At 39.8% G+C, this 24,111-nt stretch overlaps 1 protein-coding gene across 9 annotated transcripts in view; it reads left to right on the top strand.

Annotated features, from left to right (window-relative positions):
* Window positions 1-24,111, top strand: part of TAF1 (TATA-box binding protein associated factor 1) — a 97,515-nt gene that overhangs the window by 18,434 nt on the left and 54,970 nt on the right. For all 9 annotated transcript variants that reach the window (XM_060138471.1, XM_060138470.1, XM_060138478.1 and 6 more), the window contains exons 15-23: window positions 735-935; window positions 1,105-1,246; window positions 1,667-1,797; window positions 2,449-2,529; window positions 15,615-15,764; window positions 15,939-16,058; window positions 16,364-16,539; window positions 17,125-17,303; window positions 18,962-19,175. In XM_060138471.1, coding sequence (XP_059994454.1) covers window positions 735-935; window positions 1,105-1,246; window positions 1,667-1,797; window positions 2,449-2,529; window positions 15,615-15,764; window positions 15,939-16,058; window positions 16,364-16,539; window positions 17,125-17,303; window positions 18,962-19,175 — 1,394 coding nt within the window. The remainder of the gene's footprint in view (window positions 1-734; window positions 936-1,104; window positions 1,247-1,666; window positions 1,798-2,448; window positions 2,530-15,614; window positions 15,765-15,938; window positions 16,059-16,363; window positions 16,540-17,124; window positions 17,304-18,961; window positions 19,176-24,111) is intronic.

Genomic DNA, 24,111 nt, shown 5'->3' with positions numbered 1-24,111 from the left:
AGAGATCCTTTTTTACCTTCCCCTGTAACTCTTTTTCACATTTAGAATTTTCTTTCCACACCTATCTATTGAAGATCCTCCCTCTTTCTACTTTTCTGATTTTTTTGAAAAGTCTTTCCTTAGAATCACAGTTTCTTGTGATAGTTGATCCTCATCTGGCTGCTGCTTAAACAAGCTCAAATGTTTCTGTCCTGCATGTTTAGTCTGTCTTTTCTAGCACACTTTCTAATTCATCAGTTGTTTTTGTTGTTTTATTTTTTTATTAATTTACTTAACAAATGTTTTGATCTCACATATTATGTCAAGGGCTATGCTAGGTCTAGGGTAATAGTATGGTACTTGTTAGTTTATAAAGTGATTTTCATATGTAATCTTTATAGCAATCGTGTGAGGTATAGGCGTTTTAAATATCTCCATTTTGGAGATGAGGAAAATTAAGCTCATAGCTATTAAGTAATTTATCTGACATCATACAGTGAGTAGCAGAGCCAGTGTCATCTGAATCCAAATCCTGTAGTTTCCCTACTACTGACTCTTAAAGGTAGCCAGTGGGTAAAAAATTATCTGTCTAATCCCATTTGATACTCCATGTTATAATTTGTTTACGTTATTCGATAGACCTTACATGGCATAATGGGGATAGAGAACAAACAAGCTTGATTTTCCTTTCTCATTAGTTTACTAAATTTCCAGGGTTTCTCTGTATATAACTTTTGTGTTTTTGTTTTTGTTAGGCATTTGAGAACAATCTTTTTCGTGCTCCAATTTATCTTCATAAGATGCCAGAAAGTGACTTCCTTATCATTCGCACAAGACAAGGTTACTATATTCGGGAATTAGTGGATATTTTTGTGGTTGGACAGCAGTGCCCCTTGTTTGAAGTTCCTGGGCCCAACTCCAAAAGGGCCAATACACATATTCGAGACTTTCTCCAGGTAAGAATGAGAGGATAGGGAGGGGCTCTGGGTGTACATAAAAGGATATGTGGACTTGGGGGCACACCAGGAAAGATCAAAACACATAGGGCATTAGCAGGGGAAGGGGCCCTGGGGAGGACTTTTATCCTTACTTTGCCAAATAAAAAAAATTCCGTTTGTTGGGCAGGTGTTTATTTACCGCCTGTTCTGGAAGAGTAAAGATCGGCCACGGCGGATCCGAATGGAAGATATAAAAAAAGCCTTTCCTTCCCATTCAGAAAGCAGCATCCGGAAGAGGCTAAAGCTCTGCGCTGACTTCAAACGCACAGGTCATCAATTGTGACTGATTATATGTCCTCTCTGCCTCTCTCCAAGAAAGGAATTACGGCTTCCAGTTAAAAGGATAAACATACAGTTAATAAAGTAGAAAAAAATAATAAAGTCATCAAAAGGAGGTAGCAAATCTTCTAATTATGGAGACTCTGATTACTATTTAATTTTTTTTTTTTTTTTTTTTTTGCTATTTAATCTTGCCTGTCAGGAAATTCAGTGTGATTATTGGATGTCTTACATGAGATATAGGAAACCTAGCAGCAGGGCTTTTCTTTGCCGGACAGTCAGGCTAACTGTGGCTAGGCCTGATACCTTCTGGGACATTGCCTAGTTCAGTCTTGTTTCGCTATCCCTGTTGCTGTCAATGAAAGGGCCTTTGGAATTCAGAATGGTCTCATTTTCTCTATCTTTTCTAGGCATGGACTCAAACTGGTGGGTGCTGAAGTCTGATTTTCGTTTACCAACTGAGGAGGAGATCAGGGCTATGGTGTCTCCAGAGCAGTGCTGCGCTTATTATAGTATGATAGCAGCAGAGCAGCGGCTGAAGGTGAACACCTTCCTCTTAGGCACTACTTGTGCCTATGGGTTTTTTTCAGAGAGATGAGGGTGAAGACTTTTCTCAATGGCTTACAAATGATGGTTACTAGATTATTACCAACTATTTATAAAGTCAAACTGTATGATGTACTCTGTGTACATCAGTTCTGGGGTAAACTGCATTGTAGCTACATACCAGTGGGAAGGCCTAGTGAGGGACTTAGGGCATATTGTTTTGCTTTGAAAATGGTTGCTCATTCATTTGGGTGGTGGTTTTAATCTCTGTTCTTTGTAAGACAGGTGTGTTAGCAGGAAAAGTACTTCTTAGTTGTTTTCTATAGCCTTCCAGGTGGGCAGAGATGATGATGGTGCTGGACATGTGGCTTAGAGAAGCATAATGTCCTTATCAGGCCAAAATAGGAAAGGTCTAGCTGGGGTGAGATAGCACAACTCTGTCCCATTGAGTTAATAAGCATCTCTATTCCGCTTCCTAATGGGCCTTAACTATCCACATGTATTAGCCTAAGGATGTAGAATGGTGATAGGTACGCCTAAGACTTTACAGAATCCATTCTCTATGCAAAATGGGCTTTTGGTGTTCTGTACTTGGTATTCAGTGAAACTTGTGCTTTGTCTTATGCATGGATTTGTCCTCTTCCAGGATGCTGGCTATGGTGAGAAGTCCTTTTTTGCTCCAGAAGAGGAAAATGAGGAAGATTTCCAGATGAAGATTGATGATGAGGTACGGCTTTAATCTTCATTGGTACATCCCATTTATCCTTTTTTTTAAAAAAAACAGCTTTATTGAGATGATTGACATACAATAAACGGCACATATTTAAAGTGTACTATTTGGTACATTTCGTTGTATGTTTATACCTGTGAAATTGTCGTGACAAGATAATGAGTGTATCTGTCACCCCCACAAGTTTCTTCGTGCCTCTTTGAAATCCCTTTCTCCATTCTCCTCCCTTCTCTCTACCCTCCCTGTCCCTCCTTGACAACCACTGATGTGCTTCCTCTCACTATAGATGAGTTTACACTTTTTAGAATTTTAGGTAAATGGAATCGTACAGTTACATGTACTCTTTTTTTTTTTAATTGTGGTAAAATACATGTAACACAAAATTTACCATCTTAACCTTTAAGTGTGTATTCAGTAGTGTTAACTACATTCACATTGTTATACAGCCAATCTCCAGAACGCTTTTCATCTTGTAAAACTGAAACTATTACCCATTAAACAGTAATTCACCGTTTTTCCCTCCCTCAGCCCCTGGCAACCACCATTTTACTTTCTGTCCCTATGAATTTTACTACTTTAGGTGCTTCACCTTACAGTATTTGGTTTTTTTTTTTTTAAACATCTTTATTGGGGTATAATTGCTTTACAATGGTGTGCTAGTTTCTGCTTTATAACAAAGTGAATCAGCTATACACATACATATGTTCCCATATCTCCTCCCTCTTACGTCTCCCTCCCTCACACCCTCCCTATCCTACCCCTCCAGGCGGTCACAAAGCACCTAGCCGATATCCCTGTGCCATGCGGCTGCTTCCCACCAGCTATCTACCTTACATTTGTTAGTGTATGTATGTCCATGCCTCTCTCTCGCCCTGTCACAGCTCACCCTTCCCCCTACCCATATCCTCAAGTCCGTTCTCCAGTAGGTCTGTGTCTTTATTCCTGTCTTACCCCTAGGTTCTTTGTGACATTTTTTTTCTTAAATTCCATATATATGTGTTAGCATACGGGATTTGTCTTTCTCTTTCTGACTTACTTCACTCTGTATGACAGACTCTAGGTCTATCTACCTCATTACAAATAGCTTAATTTTGTTTCTTTTTATGGCTGAGTAATATTCCGTGGTATTTATGTGCCACATCTTCTTTATCCATTCATCTGATGATGGGCACTTAGGTTGTTTCCATCTCTAGGCTATTGTACATAGAGCTGCAATGAACATTTTCGTACATGACTCTTTTTGAACTTTGGTATTCTCAGGGTATATGCCCAGTAGTGGGATTGCTGGGTCATATGGTAGTTCTATTTGTAGTTTTTTAAGGAACCTCCATACTGTTCTCCATAGTGGCTGAATCAATTCACATTCCCACCAGCAGTGCAAGAGTGTTCCCTTTTGTCCACACCCTTTCCAGCATTTATTGTTTCTAGATTTTTTGATGATGGCCATTCTGACTGGTGTGAGATGATACCTCATTGTAGTTTTGATTTGCATTTCTCTAATGATTAATGATGTTGAGCATTCTTTCATGTGTTTGTTGGCAGTCTATATCTTTGGAGAAATGTCTCTTTAGGTCTTCTGCCCATTTTTGGATTGGGTTTTTTTTTGTTACTGAGCTGCATGAGCTGCTTGTATGTTTTGGAAATTAATCCGTTGTCAGTTGCTTCATTTGCAAATATTTTCTCCCATTCTGAGGGTTGTCTTTTGCTCTTGTTTATGGTTTCCTTTGCTGTGCAAAAGCCTTGAAGTTTCATTAGGTCCCATTTGTTTATTTTTGTTTTTATTTCCCTTTCTCTAGGAGGTGGGTCCAAAAGGATCTTGCTTCGATTTATGTCACAGTGTTCTGCCTATGTTTTCCTCTAAGAGTTTGATAGTTTCTGGCCTTACATTTAGGTCTTTAATCCATTTTGAGCTTATTTTTGTGTATGTTGTTAGGGAGTGGTCTAATCTCATACTTTTACATGTACCTGTCCAGTTTTCCCAGCACCACTTATTGAAGAGGCTGTCCTTTCTCCACTGTACATGCCTGCCTCCTTTATCAAAGATAAGGTGACCATATGTGCATGGGTTTATCTCTGGGCTTTCTATCCTGTTCCATTGATCTATCTCTCTGTTTCTGTGCCAGTACCATATTGTCTTGATTACTGTAGCTTTGTAGCATAGTGTGAAGTCAGGGAGCCTGATTCCTCCAGCTCCGTTTTTCGTTCCCAAGATTGCTTTGGCTATTCGGGGTCTTTTGTGTTTCCATACAAACTGTGAAATTTTTTGTTCTAGTTCTGTGAAAAATGCCAGTGGTACTTTGATAGGGGTTGCATTGAATCTATAGATTGCTTTGGGTAGTAGAGTCATTTTCACAATGTTGATTCTTCCAATCCAAGAACATGGTATATCTCTCCATCTATTCGTATCATCTTTAATTTCTTTCATCAGTGTCTTATAATTTTCTGCATACAGGTGTTTTGTCTCCTTAGGTAGGTTTAGTCCTAGATATTTTATTCTTTTTGTTGCAATGGTAAATGGGAGTGTTTTCTTGAGATCACTTTCAGATTTTTCATCATTAGTGTATAGGAATGCCAGAGATTTCTGTGCATTGATTTTGTATGCTCCTACTTTACCAAATTCATTGATTAGCCCTAGTAGTTTTCTGGAAGCATCTTTAGGATTCTCTATGTATAGTATCATGTCATCTGCAAACAGTGACAGCTTTACTTCTTTTCCGATTTGGATTCCTTTTATTTCCTTTTCTTCTCTGATTGCTGTGGCTAAAACTTCCAAAACTATGTTGAATAAGAGTGGTGAGAGTGGGCAACCTTGTCTTGTTCCTGATCTTAGTGGAAATGCTTTCCGTTTTTCACCATTGAGAATGTTGGCTGTGGGCTTGTCATATATGGCCTTTATTATGTTGAGGAATGTTCCCTCTGTGCCTACTTTTCTGCAGGGTTTTTATCAGAAATGGGTGTTGAATTTTGTCAAAAGCTTTCTTTGCATGTATTGAGATGATCATGTGGTTTTCTCCTTCAATTTGTTAATATGGTTTATCACATTGATAGATTTGTGTATATTGAAGAATCCTTGCTTTCCTGGAATAAACCCCACTTGATCATGGTGTATGATCCTTTTAATGTGCTGTTGGATTGTTTGCTAGTACTTTGTTGAGGATTTTTGCATCTATGTTCATCAGTGATATTGGCCTGTAGTTTTCTTTCTTTGTGACATCCTTGTTTGGTTTTGGTGTCAGGGTGATGGTGGTCTCGTAAAATGAGTTTGGGGGTGTTCCTCCCTCTGCTATATGTTGGAAGAGTTTGAGAAGGATAGGTGTTAGCTCTTCTCCAAATGTTTGAAAGAATTCGCCTGTGAAGCCATCTGGTCCTGGGCTTTTGTTTGTTGGAAGATTTTTAATCACAGTTTCAATTTCAGTGCTTGTGATTGGTCTGTTTATATTTTCTATTTCTTCCTGATTCAGTCTTGGCAGGTTGTGCATTTCTAAGAATTTGTCCATTTTTTCCAGTTTGTCCATTTTATTGGCATAGAGTTGCTTGTAGTAATCTCTCATAATCTTTTTTGTTTCTGCAGTGTCAGTTGTTACTTCTTTTTCATTTCTAATTCTATTGATTTGAGTCTTCTCCCTTTTTTTCTTGATGAGTCTGGGTAATGGTTTATCTATTTTGTTTATCTTCTCAAAGAACCAGCTTTTAGTTTTATTGATCTTTGCTATCGTTTCCTTCATTTCTTTTTCATTTATTTCTGATCTGATTTTTATGATTTCTTTCCTTCTGCTAACTTTGGGGTATTTTTGTTCTTCTTTCTCTAATTGCTTGAGGTGCAAGGTTAGGTTGTTTATTTGAGATGTTTCCTGTTTCTTAAGGTGGGCTTGTATTGCTATAAACTTCCCTCTTAGAACTGATTTTGCTGCATCCCATAGGTTTGGGGTCATTGTGTCTCCATTGTCATTTGTTTCTAGGTATTTTTTTATTTCCTCTTTGATTTCTTCAGTGATCACTTCGTTATAAAGTAGTGTATTGTTTAGCCTCCATGTGTTTGTATTTTTTACAGATCTTTTCCTGTAATTGATATCTAGTTTCATGGCGTTGTGGTCAGAAAAGATACTTGATACAATTTCAGTTTTCTTAAATTTACCAAGGCTTGATTTGTGACCCAAGATATGATCTATCCTGGAGAATGTTCCATGAGCACTTGAGAAAAATGTGTATTCTGTTGTTTTTGGATGGAGTGTCCTATAAATATCAATTAAGTCCATCTTGTTTAATGTATCATTTAAACTTGTGTTTCCTTATTTATTTTCATTTTGGATGATCTGTCCATTGGTGAAAGTGGGGTGTTAAAGTCCCCTACTATGAATGTGTTACTGTCAATTTCCCCTTTTCTGGCTGTTAGTATTTGCCTTATGTATTGAGGTGCTCCTATGTTGGGTGCATAAATATTTACAATTGTTATATCTTTTTCTTGGATTGATCCCTTGATCATTATGTAGTGTCCTTCTTTGTCTCTTCTAATAGTCTTTATTTTAAAGTCTATTTTGTCTGATATGAGAATTGCTACTCCAGCTTTCTTTTGCTTTCCATTTGCATGGAATATCTTTTTCCATCCCCTCACTTTCAGTCTGTATGTGTCTCTAGGTCTGAAGTGGGTCTCTTATAGACAGCATATATATGGGTCTTGTTTTTGTATCCATTCAGCCAATCTGTGTCTTTTGGTGGGAGCATTTAGTCCGTTTACATTTAAGGTAATTATCGATATGTATGTTCCTATTCCCATTTTCTAAATTGTTTTGGGTTCGTTATTATAGATCTTTTCCTTCTCTTGTGTTTCTTGCCTAGAGAAGTTCCTTTAGCATTTGTTGTAAAGCTGGTTTGGTGGTGAACTCTCTCAGCTTTTGCTTGTCTGTAAAGGTTTTAATTTCTCCATCAAATCTGAATGAGATCCTTGCTGGGTAGAGTAATCTTGGTTGCAGATTTTTCTCCTTCATCACTTTCAGTATGTCCTGCCACTCCCTTCTGGCTTGCAGAGTTTCCCTTGTGTGTTATTTGTTGTTTTTCTCTTGCTGCTCCTAATATGCTTTCTTTGTATTTAATTTTTGACAGTTTGATTAATATGTGTCTTGGTGTATTTCTCCTTGGATTTATCCTGTATGGGACTCTCTGTGCTTCCTGGACTATTTCCTTTTCCATAGTAGGGAAGTTTTCAACTATAATCTCTGCAAATATTTTCTCAGTCCCTTTCTTTTTCTCTTCTTCTTCTGGAACCCCTGTAATTTGGATGTTGCTGCATTTAATGCTGTCCCAGAGGTCTCTGAGACTGTCCTCAGTTCTTTTCATTCTTTTTTCTTTATTCTGCTCTGCAGTAGTTATTTCCACTATTTTATCTTCCAGGTCACTTATCCGTTCTTCTGCCTCAGTTATTCTGCTATTGATTCCATCTAGAGTATTTTTCATTTCATTTATTGTGTTGTTCATCATTGTTTGTTTCATCTTTAGTTCTTCTAGGTCCTTGTTAAATGTTTCTTGCATTTTGTCCATTCTATTTCCAAGATTTTGGATCATCTTTAATATCATTATTCTGAATTCTTTTTCAGGTAGACTGCCTATGTCCTATTCATTTGTTAGGTCTCGTGGGTTTTTATCTTGCTCCCTCATCTGCTGTGTGTTTTTCTGTCTTCTCATTTTGCTTATCTTACTGTGTTTGGGGTCTCCTTTTTGCAGGCTGCAGGTTCGTAGTTCCCGTTGTATTTGATGACTGTCTCCAGTGGGTTGTGTAGGCTTCCTGGTGGAGGGGACTAGTGCCTGTGTTCTGGTGGATGAGGCTGGATCTTGTCTGTCTAGTGGGCAGGTCCACGTCTGGTGGTGTGTTTTGGGGTGTCTGTGGACTTATTATGATTTTAGGTAGCCTCTCTGCTAATGGGTGGGGTTGTGTTCCTGTTTTGCAGTTATTTGGCATAGGTTGTCCAGCACTGTAGCTTGCTGGTCGTTGAGTGAAGCTGGGTGCTGGTGTTGAGATGGAGATCTCTGGGAGATTTTCACTGTTTGATATTATGTGGAGCTGGGAGGTCTCTTTTTGTCCAGTGTCGTGAAGTTGGCTCTCCCACCTGAGAGGCACAGCACTGACTCCTGGCTGCAGCACCAAGAGCCTTTCACCCATACGGCTCAGAGTAAAAGGGAGAAAGAGTAGAGAGAGAATTAGTAGAGGTAGGAAGAAAGAAAGGAAGGAGGAAGGGAGGGAGGGAGGGAGAGAAGGAAGGAAGAAAGAAAGGAAAGAGGGAAAGAAAGGAAGGAGGGAGGAAGGACAGAAGGAAGGAGGGAAGGAAGGAAAAAAGAAAGAAGGTACAGTAAAATAAAATAAAGTATAATAAAGTTACTAAATTAGAAAATAATTATTTAGGGGAAAAAAAGGGACAGATAGAACCTTAGGACAAATGGTGGAAGCAAAGGTATACAGGCAAAATCTTACACAGAAGCATACACATACACCCTCCCAAAAAGAGGTGAAGGGTAAAAAAATCATAAATCTTGCTCTCAAGGTCCACCTCCTCGATTTGGGATGATTCGTTGTCTAAAGGAGGGAAGGAAGGAAGGAAGGAAGGAAAGAACGAACGAAAAAAAGAAGGTAAGGTATAATAAAGTTATTAAAGTTAATTATTAAGAAAAAAAACTTAAAAAAAAACGGATGGATAGAACCCTAGGACAAGTGGTGGAAGCAAAGCTATACAGATAAATTCTCACAGAGAAGCATACACATACACACTCACAAAAAGAGAGAAAGGGGAAAAAAATCATAAATCTTGCTCTCAAGGTCCACCTCCTCGATATGGGATGATTTGTTGTCTAAAGGAGGGAAGGAAGGAAGGAAGGAAGGTAAGAACGAACAAAAGAAAGAAAGAAGGTAAGGTATAATAAAGTTATTAAAGTTAATTATTAAGGAAAAAAATTTTAAAAAACGGACGGATAGAACCCTAGGACAAGTGGTGGAAGCAAAGCTATACAGATAAATTCTCACACGGAAACATACACATACACACTCACAAAAAGAGAAAAGGGAAAAAATCATAAATCTTGCTCTCAAGGTCCACCTCCTCGATATGGGATGATTTGTTGTCTAAAGGAGGGAAGGAAGGAAGGAAGGTAAGAACGAAAGAAAGAAAGAAAGAAGGTAAGGTATAATAAAGTTATTAAAATTAATTATTAAGGAAAAAAATTTTAAAAAACGGACGGATAGAACCCTAGGACAAGTGGTGGAAGCAAAGCTATACAGATAAATTCTCACACAGAAACATACACATACACACTCACAAAAAGAGAAAAAGGGGAAAAAATCATAAATCTTGCTCTCAAGGTCCACCTTCTCGATTTGGGATGATTCGTTGTCTAAAGGAGGGAAGGAAGGAAGGAAGGAAAGAACGAACGAAAGAAAGAAAGAAGGTAAGGTATAATAAAGTTATTAAAATTAATTATTAAGAAAAATTTTAAAAAAAGGATGGATAGAACCCTAGGACAAGTGGTGGAAGCAAAGCTATACAGATAAATTCTCACACAGAAGCATACACATACACACTCACAAAAAGAGAAAAAGGGGAAAAAAATCATAAATTTTGCTCTCGAAGTCCACCTCCTCAATTTGGGATGATTTGTTGTCTATTCATGTATTCCACAGATGCAGGGTACATCAAGTTGATTGTGGAGCTTTAATCTGCTGCTTCTGAGGCTGCCGGGAGAGATTTCCCTTTCTCTTCCTTGTTCTCACAGCTCCCAGGGGCTCAGCTTTGGATTTGGCCCCGCCTCTACATGTAGGTCACTGGAGGGCGTCTGTTTTTTGCTCAGACAGGACGGGGTTAAAGGAGCCGCTGATTCGGGGGCTCTGGCTCACTCAGGCCGGGGGGGAGGGAGGGGCGTGGAATGTGGGGCGAGCCTGCAGTGGCAGAGGCCGGCGTGACCTTGCACCAGCCTGAGGCCCGCCATGCGTTCTCCCGGGGAAGTTGTCCCTGGATCCCGGGAACCTGGCAGTGGCGGGCTGCACAGGCTCCCCAGAAGAGGGGTGTGGATAGTGACCTGTGCTCGTACACAGGCCCCTTGGTGGCAGCAGCAGCAGCCTTAGCATCTCCCACCCGTCTGTGGGGTTCGCGTTTTTACCCACGGCTCGCGCCCGTCTTTGGAGTTCCTTTAAGCAGTGCTCTTAAACCCCTCTCCTCGCACACAGGGAAACAAAGAGGGAAGAAAAAGTCTCTTGCCTAGACCTTTTCCTGGACTCCCTCCCGGCTAGCTGTGGTGCACTAACCCCTTCAGGCTGTGTTCACGCCGCCAACCCCAGTCCTCCCCCTGGTCTCTGACCAAAGCCCGAGCCTCAGCTCGCAGCCCCGCCCACCCCGGAGGGTGAGCAGAGAAGCCTCTGGGGCTGTTGAGTGCCTGTCAGCACCGATCCTCTGTGCGGGAATCTCCCCGCTTTGCCCTTCACACCCCTGTTGCTGTGCTCTCCTCCACGGCTCCGAAGCTCCCCCCTCCGCCACCCGCCACCTGCAGTCTCCACCCGCGAAGGGGCTTCCTAGTGTGTGGAAACCTTTCCTCCTTCACAGCTCTCTCCCACTGGTGCAGGTTCCGTCCCTATTCTTTTGTCTCTGTTTTTTCTTTTTTCTTTTGCCCTACCCGGGTACGTGGGGAGTTTCTTGCCTTTTGGGAGGTCTGAGGTCTTCTGCCAGCATTCAGTAGGTGTTCTGTAGGAGTTGCTCCACGTGTAGATGTATTTCTGGTGTATCTGTGGGGAGGAAGGTGATCTCGGTGTCTTACTCTTACACCATCTTCTTCTCTGCTCCAGTATTTGTTTTTATTTATATCACTGATTTATTTCATCTGGGATAATATTCTCAAGGTTCATTCAGGTTGTAGCATGTGTCAGAATTTCCTTCCTTTTTTTTTTTTAGAGTTTTTGTTTTGTTTTTTATTATCTTTGGCTGTGTTGGGTCTTTGTTGCTGCACGCGGGCTTTCTCTAGTTGCGGCGAGCGGGGGCTACTCTTTGTTGCGGAGAGCGGGCTTCTCATTGCAGTGGCTTCTTTTGTTGCGGAGCACGGGATCTAGGTGCGCGGGCTTCAGTAGTTGTGGCGCATGGGCTCTAGAGCGCAGGCTCAGTAGTTGTGGTGCACGGGCTTAGTTGCTCCATGGCATGTGGGATCTTCCCGGACCAGGGCTCGAACCCGTGTCCCCTGCATTGGCAGGCAGATTCTTAACCACTGCGCCACCAGGGAAGCCCTTCCTTCCTTTTTAAGGCTGAATAATATTCTGTGATAGATATATACACACACACACACACACACATATACCATGGAATATTATTTTGGTTATCCATTCATCCATTGATGGACATTTGCATTGTTTCCACCTCTTAGCTGTTGTGAATAGTGCTACTATGAACATGGGTGTGCAGGTATCTCTTCAAGACCTTACTTTCAATTCTTTTGCATATATACCCAGAAATGGAATTGTTGGATCATATGGTAATTCTGTTTTTATCAGTAGTTGTTTCAGGAACCTCCATAATGTTTTTCAAAGCATCTGCACTGTTTTACATTCCTATCAATGGTGTATAAGAGTTCCAACATCTCCACTTTTTCGTCAGCATTTATTTATTGTTTTTTTGATAAGTAGCTATGTCAGTGGGTGTGAGGTGGTATCTTAGTGTGGTTTTGATTTGCATTTCGTTGATGATTAGTGTCTTTTCATGTGCTTGTTGGCCGTTTGTATGCCTTATTTTGAGAAATGTCTGTTCAAGCCCTTTGCCCATTTTTTGTTTGTTTGTTTGTTTTTTTGGCGGTACGAGGGCCTCTCACTGTTGTGGCCTCTCCCTGTTGCGGAGCACAGGCTCTGGACGTGCAGGCTCAGCGACCATGGCTCATGGGCCGAGCCGCTCTGCGGCATGTGGGATATTCCCGGTTTGGGGCACAAACCCATGTCCGCTGCATCGGCAGGCGGACTCTCAACCACTGCGCCACCAGGGAAGCCCCTTTTGCCCATTTTTGAATTGTGTTGTTTGCTTTTTGCGGTTGAGTTGCAGGAGTTTATATATTCTGGGTGTTAATCTCTTTTCAGATATATGTTATGCAAATATTTTCTCCCATTCCATAGGTTGCCTTTCACTCGGTTGTGTCCTTTTTGCTGAGAAATTTTAAATTTTGATGTAGTCCAGTTTACCTAATTTTACTTTTGTCACTTGTGCTTTTGGTTCCATATCCAGGAGATCATTGCCAAATCCAGTGTCGGGAAGCTTTTCCCCGTCTTTTCTTCTAAGAGTTTTACATTGTTCTTACATTTCGGTGTTTGTCCCATTTTGAGTTAATTTTTGTATATGGCGTAAAGTAAAGGTCCACCTTCGTTATTTTGTACGTGGGTGTTCTATTTTCCCAGCACCATTTGTTGAAAGTATAAATTTTTTCTTGTCTGTGTTCTTCACTCTAATGATGTTGAGATTCATCCAGGTGGTTGTGTGTATTAATAGTTTGTTCCTTTTATTGCTGCGTAGCATACTACAGTATGGATGTACCACAGTTTGTTTAATCATCTGTCAAAGGGCAGTTTGGTTGTTCCCAGTTTTTGGCTATTATGAATAAAGCTGCTTTAAATATCCATGTATAAATCTTTATATGGACATACATTTTTTTGGTGGGGGGGTAAATTCCTAGAAGTGAAATTGCTGGGTTGTGTGGTAACTCTGTTTTACCTTTGGAGGAACTGCCAGACTTTTCCACAGTGGCTGCACCATCTACATTCCTACTAGCAGTGTATGAGGGTTCCAGTTTTCCAACATCCTTATCAACACTTGTTATTTTCTATTTATTATTATTACTCTTATTATTATTGCCCTCCTATAGTGGGTGTGAAGTGGTCTGTCATTGCAGTTTTAATTTGCATTTCCCTGATAGCTAAAGATGTTGAGCATCTTTCTATGTGCTTATTTATCATCCAGTTATCTTCTTTGGTTGAGGGTCTGTATCTCTTTTGCCCATTTTTATTTTTAATTAGTTGTTTGTTTTCTTCTAAAGTTTTGAGAGTTCTTTATGTATTCTAGGTCCGAGTTCCTTATCAGGTATGTGATTTACAAAGATTTTTCTCCCAGTCTGAAGCTTGTGTTTTAATTGTCTTAGCAGTGTCTTATGAAGAGCTGAAGTCTAACTTGTAAATCTTCTCCTTTGTTGCTTGTGGTTTTGGTGTTATATGTAAGATATTTTAATCTAACTCAGGGTTGCAAAATTTTTTTCTTATATTTTCTTCTAAAGGTTTTATTGTTTTAGATCTTATGGTTAGATCCATTTTGAGTTAATTTTTGTTTAGGGTGTAAGGTGTAGATTAAGGTTCTTTTTTTTTTTTTTTTTTTTTTGTGGTACACAGGCCTCTCACTGTTGTGGCCTCTCCCGTTGCGGAGCACAGGCTCCAGATGCGCAGGCCCAGCAGCCATGGCTCACGGGCCTAGCTGCTCTGCGGCATGTGGGATCTTCCCAGACCGGAGCACGAACCCATGTCCCCTGCATTGGCAGGCAGACTTTCAACCACTGCGCCACCAGGGAAGCCCTAAGGTTCATTTTTCTTTGCATATGAATGTCCAGTTATTCTAGTACCATTTATCAAAAAATTAAATTATCTTTTAAAACAAAAATTTGGTCATATCACTCTCTTGCCCAAAGACTTCCTTTGGGTCCTCATTTCTTTTAGGAAGAAATCCTTAACGTGATTCATAAGGCTTTACATGATTTTGGTCTTGTACTGTAATACAACTCTCACCTCCTCTCATCTGTCACTGCCCATCTTTTTTTTTTTTTTTTAAACATCTTTATTGGAGTATAATTGCTTTACAATGGTATGTTAGTTTCAGCTTCACAACAAAATGAATCAGTTATATATATACATATGTTCCCATATCTCTTCACTGCCCATCTTATACTCTAAGCTCCAAACATACTGAAGTTCATTCAGTTCCCTTAATTTCTTTCTGCTGTCTTCTGGGATTTTGCAACTGCTCCTCCTTCTGCCTAGAATGTTTCTCTCCACTCCTCTGTCATCTGACCTTCATCTACAAGTTATATTCTCCTGGAAGCTTTCCCCAACTCTGGCCCTCACTCCCACCCTTCATTCAGATTGGATCACCATCCTTTCCTTCTTTGTGTACATATAGCACTTTTTACTTTCCTATCATGGCACTGATCATGCAGTATTGAATTCGTTGGTTTATTTGTCTCTCCCTCACTAATATGAGGTCCTTGAGAAAGTAGTGCTTGACATGTGGTAGGTATTCCATAAATATTTGTTAAATGAGTGAATGATTGTCAGTGAGGTCAGGCAGAGTGACTAAAGAAGCATTGTTGTACTATTCTTTTGAGGTTGGAGTTAACAATGAGTGTATGTCTAAGAATTTCCAAAATTAAAGATTCTGTTGAATGGCCTTCAAGATTGAATTTCGAGTAGAGAATTGGTCTCTTTCTAGCTAATAATTTATACTCTTGACTGGTCTGTTTGGACAAGCACATTCCCCTTGTCTTAACTGCCTGATTATTTAATGGGGTCGATGAACACTATTCAGGGTCCCAGGAGAGGACAGGCCTTTTTGACCAAACCAGTGGCAGAGGTAGAATACACTTTAATTTATTGCTACTGGGACTGGGGCCAGTGCTTTTGTAAAGCATGCTTATCATCTAATTGTGAGAGTCATTCTGAAGAAGGCGTTTGAGCAATTGGACAATCAAATTTGGTCATCAATCTAACTTAACTCTTTGAGCATCATGAGGGTGGGGGGAACACTGTCTTTGAGAACTCTTAGTCAAACCCAAGGGATATGGGGCTGAAGGTACCACTGTTCAACATATTCCTACTTACACTGACTGAGATCTTGGCCTCTATTTATTATCATGATTTAAGTACCATAGGAAAGAACAGCAGGCTGAGTACTGGGCAGCTTTATGAAACTATTGATCTCTGTGGGCAGTTTAAGGAAGCATCAAATTGTACATTATTGTAATTATCCTCACCTTCTAAGTATGGCTAGACATAGAGCAAATGTTTCCCACCACCCTTTGAATCTTTTTCTGTACCTCAGGTTCGCACTGCTCCTTGGAACACCACAAGGGCCTTCATTGCTGCCATGAAGGGCAAGTGTCTCCTGGAGGTGACTGGGGTGGCAGATCCCACAGGGTGTGGTGAAGGATTCTCCTATGTGAAGATTCCAAACAAACCAACACAGCAGAAGGTGAGACTGTCTGAATTTCTAAAGGTTAAAAATCAAGGGAGGAAGAAATAGAGGTTAAGGAATGGAGATGAATGGGTGGGGATCTGGAAAGCCATTAAAATGTTGACAGGATGACTTAAATGCCTACTATAAAGAGTTTTACTAGTATTCTCTCTTGTTTTGTTTCTGAGGTAGGATGATAAGGAGCCTCAGCCAGTGAAGAAGACAGTGACAGGAACAGATGCAGACCTCCGTCGCCTGTCACTGAAAAATGCCAAGCAACTTCTACGTAAATTTGGCGTGCCTGAGGAAGAGGTGGGTGTGGAAGAGGAAGACTTACAGGCTCCTAGGGGCTTTGTATAGAGAGGGAAAAGCTTGGAGGCAGATGTTAGGAACTAATCTGGAGAATTTTGTAGGGTAGGTTGTGGTAAACTGGATCTTAGATACTTTTTCAGGAGTTAGCTTTCTCAAAGCTTTCTGGTTAACGTGCTTTGGGTGATTTCATTGTTGTTGTGTTTTTTTGGTTTTTTGGGGGTTTTTTTTGGTCTAACTCTCTAACCGTGTACCCTGGTTTGTCCTTTGAAATCCCTGAATGATTTGTGTGTGTGTGTCTCTTGTAGATTAAAAAGTTGTCCCGCTGGGAAGTGATCGATGTAGTACGCACAATGTCAACAGAACAGGCCCGCTCTGGAGAGGGGCCCATGAGTAAATTTGCCCGTGGATCAAGGTTTTCTGTCGCTGAGCATCAAGAGCGTTACAAAGAGGAATGTCAGCGCATCTTTGACCTGCAGAACAAGTGTGTTGTTTTAGTGCTGTAGAAAATCCAGGCTGAAAAGGGGAGGGGTCCCAGACATTATTTTATAGTGAAGAGAAGGTCACCTAATAAAGTGACTAGTGGTCAGGTATCTGAGATTTCAGGGCGGTGTCTATTCATAATACTGCTAGAGTACCTACTCCCTTCAAAGCAGCTTGGCAAAGGTTTTGAATGGCAAGAACTGCTAGGTTCCATGGCAACTTTTGTGGCCTACTTGGGCCTGGCAGCCATTACAGTGGTGATGGGCAACAGTAGGCTTAGTGGTTAGAGGATGGTAATGCTCTATTTAAAATGACCAATGTACTGATTTGTTTCTCAGGCTTTTTCCAGGAATTGTGAAAGAGTTGCAGTACTATTTCATATTTTGAACTTGCCTTGTGACTAAATTTCTGGGAAAACTTCGTAGAGCTTCTCTGTTCAGGGTCCCATGTCTTAGTGGATTTTGAATATTTCTTTTTTAAGGTTGATTTCTCAATTTCCTACTCTTGCCTAAACTAAAACTGTATTTCTTCAGTTGTTTCTACACGTTTATGTTTCCCTCTTCTTAACATTGTTTTTTCTTTTTAGGGTTTTGTCATCAACTGAAATCTTATCAACTGACACAGATAGCAGCTCAGCTGAAGACAGTGACTTTGAGGAGATGGGAAAGAACATCGAGAACATGTTGCAGAATAAGAAAACCAGCTCTCAGCTGTCACGTGAGCGGGAGGAGCAGGAGCGGAAGGAACTGCAGCGGATGCTACTGGGTGAGGGTAGTGACTTCACAGACAGACAAGAAAAAGAAAGATGAAGAAAGTGTAAATAACCACACTAATAACTGAGATAGAGCTGGAGGCAGAAGAAGTAGGGGACGAGTGTAGAAAAGGCTATAGAAGAGGTAGAGAGATTCTGCAAACTGGACTGTAGGTTTGTCTGTGGGGCACAAATTGAAGAGATGTTGCCAGTCCACTACGGCCTCTGTCTGTATTAGGCCTGGCCAAGCCAGGGCTATCCGTGCTGTACATCAGTTGAGTTTTCTGGGCATTCATCCTAGAGGATAAGAGTTTTTAATACAGAATCTGTGGATGAATTGGGGGATTGTTAATGAACCCTCTGAAATCACATGTACAATTCTGTGCAAATGTGCCTTTTCTGAGAAGATCCATATGGCTTTCAGAAGATTCTTAAAGGAGTCTTAGACCCTAAAAAGTTTAAAATCACCAACCCAAAATTGCATAAGTTGACGGTGGGGATGAGAAAAGCCTAAACTGGTTTGGGATCTGGTCACTGGGAATGAAAAGAGGAGAAAAATCAAAGGGACCTTAAGATTTCACTCTTGCTTGCTAGAAAGATGGTGGTACCATTGATTAAAGTAGTAAATTTCAGAAAAAGAAGCAGGTTTAAGAAGGAAAGGTGTAATATGTGGTGTTTGAGGTCCCCATGATACTCCCAGTATAGATGTCAAGCAGGCAATTGAAAACTTGGTTGTAGATACTGAGAGGGAGGATAAAGGCTGAAGATGAAGGTTTAAATGACTATTTTCACTCACAGTAGTCTTTCCTTTGTTTCCTCCCTGTAAAAGCTTTGTGTAATTCTGTTGTTCTGGCTACTTTGTGAAGATGTGATAAAGCCTTTCCTCGAGTGTGGTCCTGGACCAGCAGTATCTACATCACATGGGAGCTTGTTAGAAATGCAGCATCTCAGGTCTCACCCCAAACCTACTGAATTAGAATCTATTTTAACAAGATCCTCAGATGATTCCTATTCATTCATATTAAAAGTTTGAGAAGCATACGCTAGGGCTTGAAACTCTGGATTTTTCCTGTGGTGCCATTTTTTTTTTTTTTTTTTTTTTTTTTTGCGGTACGCAGGCCTCTCACTGTTGTGGCCTCTCCCGTTGCGAAGCACAGGCTCCAGACGCGCAGGCCCAGCGGCCATGGCTCATGGGCCCAGCCGCTCCGCGGCACATGGGATCTTCCCAGACCGGGGCACAAACCCGTGTCCCCTGCATCGGCAGGCAGACTCTCAACCACTGCACCACCAGGGAAGCCCTGTGGTGCCATCTTTTTCCCCTGGGTGCTTTTCTATAATGCGACCATCAACTGCTTCCTGCTTGGACTTTATTCTTGTGCTGTTGTTCAGAGGAATCAGAATACAGCTACTGCTCTTCTGTCCTCTATATAACAAACCTGTTTTTTGAGATCCTTTCAGAACTTTCTGTACTTACAAAAATGATAACTCTGACAGTGGTAAAATGAAGTCAGGAAAGGACAACTCAGTGTATTCTTGGGGCTGGTGGTGACTGATGCTTTCTGTAGAAACATAGTTCTGTGGCATGTTGAGCTTCAGGGTCTCCACTCAGCCCCAAGAAAATGGCCATTTGGGTGGTAGGGGGAATTTGTGGAAATCTTTTTCTGCCTTGCAGCAGCAGGCTCAGCAGCATCAGGAAACAATCACAGAGATGATGACACAGCTTCTGTGACTAGCCTTAACTCTTCTGCCACCGGCCGTTGTCTCAAGATTTATCGCACATTTCGCGATGAAGAGGGGAAAGAATATGTTCGCTGTGAGACCGTCCGAAAGCCAGCTGTCATTGATGCCTATGTGCGTATACGGACCACGAAAGATGAGGAATTCATGTGAGTTTGACTCCCTCCCCACTTTCCAGTGCGATAAGAAGAATGATAATGATGGGGAAGGGAGTGAGGGTGGATGCTTGAGTTTTTTATATTTTTAATTTTTAAATATTTTTTTATTTTTTATTATTTGAATATTCTTTTTCACACACACACACACACACACACACACACACACTGTATTTTATTTTTACAAGAGATAAACTGACACCAAGCATTGTAAATGGATGACCACAACAAAAGTAACAATGATTGCAATTACCAAACATGAAACACACTCATACTATGTCATAGTATTGACACTCAGTCCAGTAATCCTCCACTATAACAGCTCCTTTACTTTGCAGTGAAAATTGATTTGTATATTTTTTGCCTCTGAGTCCTGGTGGCTTTTTCTTTTTTTAATTCAAACAAAGTCATAAAAATTATAATCATCCTCATTAGTTCACTCAGTCCCATGTAATTAATTTTTTTTATCTTGATCTTTTTTTCAATATTTATTTATTTGTTTGTTTATTTATTTATGGCTGCGTTGGGTTTTTGTTGCTGCACGCAGGCTTTCTCTAGTTGCGGCAAGTGGGGGCTACTCTTCATTGCCATGCATGGGCTTCTCATTGTCGTCGCTTCACTTGTTGCAGAGCACAGGCTCTAGGCGTGCAGGCTTCAGTAGTTGTAGCACACGGGCTCAGTAGTTGTGGCTCACGAGCTCTAGAACTCAGGCTCAGTAGTTGTGGCACACAGGCTTAGTTGCTCCGTGGCATGTGGGATCTTCCCAGGCCAGGGCTTGAACCCGTGTCCCTTGCGTTGGCAGACAGATTCTTAACCACTGTGCCACCAGGGAAGCCCCATCTTGATCTTTTGTTAGCACTTTTATGAATTCATCAGTTTTACATTAGAGTTCTGAAAATGCTTATTCACTTCAGTTCAGCAGTATAGTCAGTTACCAGAAACCTGTACTTGTCAGAGTCTTTTCCATGAATTCCTTGAAGATGAAAACCTTTTATAGGAACATGTTTGCAAAAGCATCAGAGGACACCCAGAACTGTCTGTAAATGACAAAAGACTTAAAAATGACCATGGTTAAAGATTTGATGAAAGTTCATAATAACGCAATTGACAAGGAAATTTCGTTATTTCTGAGATACACATTTTAAAATAATAACTAGAAGTATGACTTATAACATTATACCAGAACATATAAGATTTTTAGAAATTTCATGTCATGTCTGAAACATTTATATTAACATATGTCCATACAAATAACCCAAAGAAAGTTTAGTATTAGTTGTTTTTTTGTTAGTTTGTGTCTCAACTTCTGCCCTGCAAACCGGTTCATCTGTACCATTTTTCTAGGTTCCACATACATGTGTTAATATACGATATTTGTTTTTCTCTTTCTGACTTACTTCACTCTGTATGACAGTCTCTAGATCCATCCACGTCTCAACAAATGACTCAATTTCGTTCCTTTTTATAGCTGAGTAATATTCCATTGTATATATGTAACACAACTTCTTTATCCATTCGTCTGTCGATGGGCATTTAGGTTGCTTCCATGACCTGGTTATTGTAAATAGTGCTGCAGTGAACATTGGGGTGCATGTGTCTTTTTGAATTATGGTTTTCTCTGGGTATATGCCCAATAGTGGGATTGTTGGGTCATATGGTAATTCTATTTTTCGTTTTTTAAGGAACCTCCATACTGTTCTCCATAGTGGCTGTATCAATTTACATTCCCACCAACAGTGCAAGAGGGTTCCCTTTTCTCCACACCCTCTCCAGCATTTGTTGTTTGTAGATTTTCTGATGATGCCCATTCTAACTGGTGTGAGGTGATACCTCATTGTAGTTTTGATTTGCACTTCTCTACTAATTACTGATGTTGAGCAGCTTTTCATGTGCTTCTTGGCCATCTGTATGTCTTCTTTGGAGAAATGTCTATTTAGGTCTTCTGCCCATTTTTGGATTGGGTTGTTTGTTTCTTTAATATTGAGCTGCATGAGCTGTTTATATATTTTGGAGATTAATTCTTTGTCCATTGATTCATTTGCAAATATTTTCTCCCATTCTGAGGGTTATCTTTTTGTCTTGTTTATGGTTTCCTTTGCTGTGCAGAAGCTTGGAAGTTTCATTAGGTCCCATTTGTTTATTTTTGTTTTTATTTCCATTACTCTAGGAGGTGGATAAAAAAAGATCTTGCTGTGATTTATGTCAAAGAGTGTTTCTTCCTATGTTTTCCTCTAAGAGTTTGATAGTTTCTGGCCTTACATTTAGGTCTTTAATCCATTTTGAGTTTATTTTTGTGTATGGTGTTAGGGAGTGTTCTAATTTCATTCTTTTACATGTAGCTGTCCAGTTTGCCCAGCACCACGTATTGAAGAGACTGTCTTTTCTCCATTGTATATCTTTGCTTCCTTTGTCATAGATTAGTTGACCATAGGTGCATGGGTTTATCTCTGGGCTTTCTGTCTTGTTCCATTGATCTACGTTTCTGTTTTTGTGCCAGTACCATATTGTCTTGATTACTGTAGCTTTGTAGTATAGTCTGAAGTCAGGGTGTCTGATTCCTCCAGCTCCGTTTTTTTCCCTCAAGATTGCTTTGGCTATTCAGGGTCTTTTGTGTCTCCATACAAATTTTAAGACGATTTGTTCTAGTTCCGTAAAAAATGCCATTGGTAATTTGATAGGGATTGCATTGAATCTGTAGATTGCTTTGGGTAGTGTAGTCAATTTCACAATGTTGATTCTGCCAATCCAAGAACATGGTATATCTCTCCATCTGTTGGTATCATCTTTAATTTCTTTCATCAGTGTCTTATAGTTTTCTGCATACAGGTCTTTTATTCTTTTTTGGTAAATGAGAGTGTTTCCATAATTTCTCTTTCAGATTTTTCATCATTAGTGTATAGGAATGCAAGAGATTTCTGTGCATTAATTTTGTATCCTGCAACTTTACCAAATTCATTGATTAGCTCTAGTAGTTTTCTGGTGGCATCTTTAGGATTTTCTGTGTATAGTATCATGTCATCTGCAAACAGTGACAGTTTTACTTCTTTTCCAGTTTGTATTCCTTTTATTTCTTTTCCTTCTGTGATTGCCATAGCTAGGACTTCCAAAACTGTGTTGAATAATAGTGGTGAGAGTGGACATCCTTGTCTTGTTCCTGATCTTAGAGGAAATGCTTTCAGTTTTTCACCATTGAGAATGATGTTTGCTGTGGTTTGTCATATATGGCCTTTATTATGTTGAGGTAGGTTCCCTCTATGCCCACTTTCTGGAGAGTTTTTATCATAAATTGGTGTTGAATTTTGTAAAAAGCTTTTTCTGCATCTATTGAGATGATCATATGGTTTTTATTCTTCAATTTGTTAATATGGTGTATCACATTGGTTGATTTGTGTATATTGAAGAATCCTTGCATCCCTGGGATAAATCCCACTTGATCATGGTGTATGATCCTTTTAATGTCTTGTGGATTCTGTTGCTAGTATTTTGTTGAGGATTTTTGCATCTATATTCATCAGTGATATTGGTCTGTTATTTTCTTTTTTTGTAGTATCTTTGTCTGGTTTTGGTGTCGGGGTGATGGTGGCCTCATAGAATGAGTTTGGGAGTGTTCCTTCCTCTGCAGTATTTTGGAAGAGTTTGAGAAGGATGGGTGTTAGCTCTTCTCTGAATTTTTGATAGAATTCACCTGTGAAGCCATCTGTTCCTGGACTTTTGTTTCTTGGAAGATTTTTAATCACAGTTTCAATTTCATTACTTTTGATTAGTCTGTTCATATTTTCTCTTTCTTCCTGGTTCAGTCTTGGAAGGTTATACCTTTCTAAGAATTTGTCCATTTTTTCCAGGTTGTCCATTTTATTGGCATAGAGTTGCTTATAGTAGTCTCTTAGGATGCTTTGTATTTCTGTGGTGTCTGTTGTAACTTCTTTTTCATTTCTAATTTTATTGATTTGAGTCCTCTCCTCTTTTTCTTGATGAGTCTGGCTAATGGTTTATCAATTTTGTTTATCTTCTCAAAGAACCAGTTTTAGTTTTATTGATCTTTGCTATTGTTTTCTTTGTTTCTATTTCATTTACTTCTGCTCTGCTCTTTATGATTTCTTTCCTTCTGCTAATTTTGGATTTTGTTTGTTCTTCTTTTTCTAGTTCCTTTAGGTGTAATGTTAGATTGTTTACTTGAGATTTTTGTTTCTTGAGGTAGGCTTGTGTAGCTATAAACTTCCCTCTTAGAACTGCTTTTGCTGCATCCCATAGATTTTGGATCATCGTGTTTTCATTGTCATTTGTCTCTAGTTATTTTTTGATGTCCTCTTTGATTTCTTCAGTGATCTCTTGGTTATTTAGCAACGTATTGTTTAGCCTCCATGTGTTTGTGTTTTTTACGTTTTTTTCCCTGTAATTCATTTCTAATCTCATAGCATTGTGGTCAGAAAAGATGCTTTATATGATTTCAATTTTCTTAAATTTACTGAGGCTTGATTTGTGACCCAAGATGTGATCTGTCCTGGAGAATGTTCCGTGCGCCCTAGAAGAAAGTGTAATCTGCTGTTTTTGGATGGGATGTCCTATAAATATCAATTAAATCTATCTGGTCTGTTGTGTCATTTAAAGCTTCTATTTCTTTGTTTATTTTCTGTTTGGATGATCTGTCCACTGGTGTAAGTGAGGTGTTAAAGTCCCCCACTGTTATTGTGTTACTGTCAATTTCCTCTTTTATAGCTGTTAGCAGTTGCCTTATGTATTGAGAGCGCTCCTGTGTTGGGTGCATATATATTTATAATTGTTGTATCTTCTTGGATTGATCCCTTGATCATTATGTAGTGTCCTTCCTTTCTCTTGTAATATTCTTTATTTTAAAGTATTTTTTCTGATATGAGTTAGCTACTCCAGCTTTCTTTTGATTTCCATTTTCATGGAATATCTTTTTCCATCC

Source organism: Lagenorhynchus albirostris, chromosome X (genome assembly GCF_949774975.1).
Source record: "Lagenorhynchus albirostris chromosome X, mLagAlb1.1, whole genome shotgun sequence".
NCBI classification, from domain to species: Eukaryota; Metazoa; Chordata; class Mammalia; order Artiodactyla; family Delphinidae; genus Lagenorhynchus; species Lagenorhynchus albirostris.
The sequence above is the reverse complement of the archived record's forward strand: the minus strand, read 5'-3'. Positions and strand labels throughout refer to the sequence as shown.